General features: G+C 61.9%; 1 protein-coding gene across 1 annotated transcript; it reads left to right on the top strand.

Moving 5' to 3' along the window:
• The first annotated feature begins 663 nt into the window (after positions 1–663).
• VENTX (VENT homeobox) lies at positions 664–3926 on the top strand. The gene is made up of 2 exons (XM_021943892.2): positions 664–1203; positions 3073–3926. The coding sequence occupies exons 1-2, from the start codon at positions 963–965 to the stop codon at positions 3693–3695; spliced, it is 864 nt and encodes a 287-aa protein (XP_021799584.1). The 5' UTR covers positions 664–962; the 3' UTR covers positions 3696–3926.
• The last annotated feature ends 200 nt before the right edge of the window (positions 3927–4126 follow it).

Here is a 4126-nt window from a genome sequence, read left to right as displayed (position 1 = left end):
CGGGGACGCCCAGGACGAGGAGACGCAAACAACTCGGGACTGAGGTTCGTGGGAGCAGCGGCCGCGCGTCGCGATGACCTTCCCGGGAGCCCGTGCTCAGGGCGTCCCCGTGAGGTTTGGGCTCCACAGTCCCCGGCGGCTCTGCCCCCGCCCTGGCCACAGTGGGGACAGCCCGGCTTGGCGGGGACGCGCCAGTCCCGCAGCCGAAGCGGAGTGTCTACCCCGCCGCGCGAGGCAGTGGCTCCGGCCCTTCCAGCTCCGGATGGGGTCAGGGAGCCGCCCGCGCCCGCATGCGGAGGCTGCTGCGATGGCCCCGGGAGTGAGTCCCCCAGAGGAGCCGGAGTAGGGCTGGAAGCGGACGAGTGCCCCGAGAGGCCCCTCCCGACATTGCCGTCCCCGCGCGCCGCTCCCCGAGCCCTCCGCGTCTTTCCCGGAAAGCGTCCCTCGGTTCCTGCGCGACCGCACAGCCTGGACGCAGCGCACGCGGGCACCGGCTGAGTCCGCCCTGACTCTCCCAGCCTGAAGCCTGCTCGCCCTCGGGTGTCCGGGCTGGGCACAGGCGCCAGCGTCCCCCTGGAGAGGAGAGGTCGCCCGGCACCGCCCAGGGCAGGCCCGAGTGGGAGCGGGACCCTCCTACCTTCCAGCAGCCTCGGCCCGCGGGGTGGGGGTTGGGAGAGATGAAAGGAGGTGACCGATCCCGAACCGTCCCCTCTCCATTAACCAGGGCCCGCAGCCCCGCCCCTGCCCCAGACACCGAGGAGCCGGGGAGGTGTGAACGGTCTCCTTTGTGTCTCTGAATCGAAGGCAATTAGGCGCTGCTTATCCGGGCATTAGCCGTGTATGCAAACCGGGCTCCCGCCCCCTCCTCCCGGGCTTATAAACGCCGCCGCCCGGCGAGGCCGGAGGTGGATCCTGCGCCTGGCCAGCCCCGCCCGGCCTTCCCTCCGGCCCACCTGGCCGCCATGCGCCTCTCCTCCTCCCCACCTCGTGGCCAGCAGCAGCCCTCCAGCTTTGGCTCTGTGGACTGGCTCTCCCAGAGCAGCTGCTCAGGGTTGACCCCCACGCCCAGGCCTGCCGACGTCTCCCCGGGGAGCCTCCCTGGCCCGGGCCAGATATCCGGCGCCCGGGAGCCCCCTCAGGCCACCAGCATCAAGGAGGCCGCCACGTCCTCAGATCTGCCTGCGCCGGAGAGGACCGTGGCTGGTAGGTCCGGGCCGGGGGTCCCTTCCTTCCCAGGTGCAGATGGGAGTGGGGGAGAGGCCAGGAGCCCGGCGGCTGAACTCCCCGCGGTGCGGGACGGACGAGGTCAGGGCCGGGGACGTTACCATGAGGGCCGGCGGAGGCCTTGCCTGCGCCTCACTAGAGCGCAGCTTCCCTCGAAACCAAAACCTTGACGGGGATTTTCTCTCCTTGAGCCCCCGGTGGGCTCCTCTGCCTCCCTTGGCACCCCGTTTCTCAGCTGTGTCCCACCGCGGCCTGGTGCGGAGGGACCGTCCAAGGGGTCCCTGTCCGCACCTCTCTGCCCTGATTCCGGGCGCTCACTGAAACACAGCCCGGGCGTGGGCACCTGTGCCCCTGGTGTTCCAGCCCCGCAACCATCGGGACCCAGTTCCAGGGGTCCGACGATTTGCCAACCCCCCTCTGCCCCCAGCAAAGCCGGTGCCTGCTCAGCATCTAGGCTCAAGCCCATTCCAGGCCACCTGGAGCACAGCTGTCTTTTAAAGAGCCTGCAGGTTTGCTGTAGGGGTGGCGGTGACCCGGTGCCTGCAGAAACTCTGAAGTTCGGTCTGTGGCCCGGAGATGCTCTGTTGTCTGCTGAGAACAAAGGTTCTCCGCGTTTGTGTGTTAGTCTTTGTGACATCGTTGCCGCTTTTAGGTTTAAGGTAGTACTTGGTCAAAAGTGGGGTTAACATTGTAAGTTTTCATTTTTAAAAATTTGACTGCCGGGCGCTGTGGCTCAAGCCTGTAATCCCAGCACTTTGGGAGGCCGAGACGGGCGGATCACAAGGTCAGGAGATCGAGACCATCCTGGCTAACACGGTGAAACCCCGTCTCTACTAAAAAATACAAAAAACTAGCCGGGCGAGGTGGCGGGCGCCTGTGGTCCCAGCTACTCCGGAGGCTGAGGCAGGAGAATGGCGTAAACCCGGGAGGCGGAGCTTGCAGTGAGCTGAGATCAGGCCACTACACTCCAGCCTGGGCGACAGAGCCAGACTCCGTCTCAAAAAAAAAAAATTTGACTGATCCTCATGGAGTAACTTTGTACTTCAGGGAAATGAAAATTTAAATATGTTCTTCCCAGCTAGCTATCCTGCCCCACCCCAAAAAAGTCAACCATTCCTGTCCCCCAACCCCCTTCCTGATCCCAGTCCTACAGCCCTCCCCGCCACAAGGCATTTGCTTTTCCGGTCTCCCATGTGCTTTCAGGCTAACGTGAAGACAGATTTTGTAAAATACGCTTCCTTTCGCAGAAACTCCAGTGAGCATTTGGGTCAGACTTGTGTTAAATGTTGAGCTCGTTTCACCACGTTGGCCTCCTTCCTGGGACCCAGACCACACACCACCTTGTGGGGTTGTTTAGTGCCAGCCCCCATTCCTTAACTTAGAAATTAGAAAACAGACTTGATCAAGGTGGGCCTGGGGATTAACTGAGCTGGGCTCTGCTGGCTGAGGAGCCGGAGCCCAGGACAGGGACCGAGTTCCCTGGGTGGGTCCCCAGGCCTTTGCATGTAATGGACTCTACCTTACCTGCCTGGAAGTCTGCAGAAAGGGCATCCTGGGAACCGGCTTCGGAAGGGAAGTGTGGGATGGGGCCGAACTGAGTGAGCTGAGCCAGCCGAGCAGAGGGCAGGCCCAAGCTGCTGGTAGCATTCTCCCTCCCCTGAGTCACCTCTCTGAGCCCCTTTCCGCACGCACATGACCTGGAGGCTGCGGCAGGGCTGCTGGTCACTGTCAGGTGAGAAGATCTGCCCTGCCCAGCCCCCAACATGGCTGTCTTCACCTGTTACCTGTGGGCGAGGCTTGCCCCATGGGGTGGCAGGCTCAGCCAAATGCTCTTACCCTCTATGCCAGGGTTGAGTAAGGAGCCAAATACCTTGCGGGGCCCCCGTGTCCGCACAGCCTTCACCACGGAGCAGGTCCGCACCTTGGAGGGCGTCTTCCAGCACCACCAGTACCTGAGCCCTCTTGAGCGGAAGAGGCTGGCCAGGGAGATGCAGCTCTCAGAGGTCCAGGTGAGGCGGGCCGGGCTGAGGTGGGCAAGGGTGGGCCGGTGGCCTAGTCTCACCCCTGCTCTGATTTTGGTTTTCCTGCAGATAAAAACCTGGTTTCAGAATCGCCGGATGAAACACAAACGGCAAATGCAAGAAGTCCCACCGAACAGCCCCTTCCTGGGGTCTCTCCACGTGCCCCCAGCTTTCCACTCACCGTCTTCTGGCCTTGCCAATGGCCTGCAGCTGCTGTGCCCTTGGGCACCCCTGCCTGGGCCCCAGGCTCTGATGCTGCCCCCGGGCTCCTTCTGGGGTCTCTGCCAAGTGGAACAGGAGGCCCTGGCCTCTACGGGGGCTTCCTGCTGCAGGCAACCTCTGGCGCACCACCCCCCAACCGCAGGAAGTGGCCTGCCTGCACCGGGACCAGCCCTGTCCACGGGGCCCTGGGGCCTGTGCGCTCTGCCGGAGACAGGGGATGCCTTTTGAGGAAGCGCCTCTGACTCTCTCCCACGCTCACGGTCTTGCGGATTGCACCTGGCTCCTACCTGGAGGACTCAGCTGTTGTGTTTACATCGTGGTGGCGCCTCTCACCCTGACCACACAAAGATTCTGGAGATTTCTGGAGAATAGATATATATGTATGTATATATCTATCTATCTCTATATATATATATGTATATGTGTATATATATATATATTTTTTTTTAAGACAGAGTCTCGCTCTGTCGCCCAGGCTGGAGTGCAGTGGCGTGATCTTGGCTCACTGCAACCTCCACCTTCCGGGTTCAAGCGATTCTCCAGCCTCAGCCTCCTGAGTAGCTGGGATTACAGACGCACGCCACCACGCCCAGCTAATTTTTTCTATTTTTAGTAGAAACGGGATTTCACCATGTTATCCAGGCTTGTCTTGAACTCCT

Source organism: Papio anubis, chromosome 11, assembly GCF_008728515.1.
Source record: "Papio anubis isolate 15944 chromosome 11, Panubis1.0, whole genome shotgun sequence".
NCBI classification, from domain to species: domain Eukaryota; kingdom Metazoa; phylum Chordata; class Mammalia; order Primates; family Cercopithecidae; genus Papio; species Papio anubis.
This window is presented reverse-complemented; position numbering and strand designations above follow the sequence as displayed.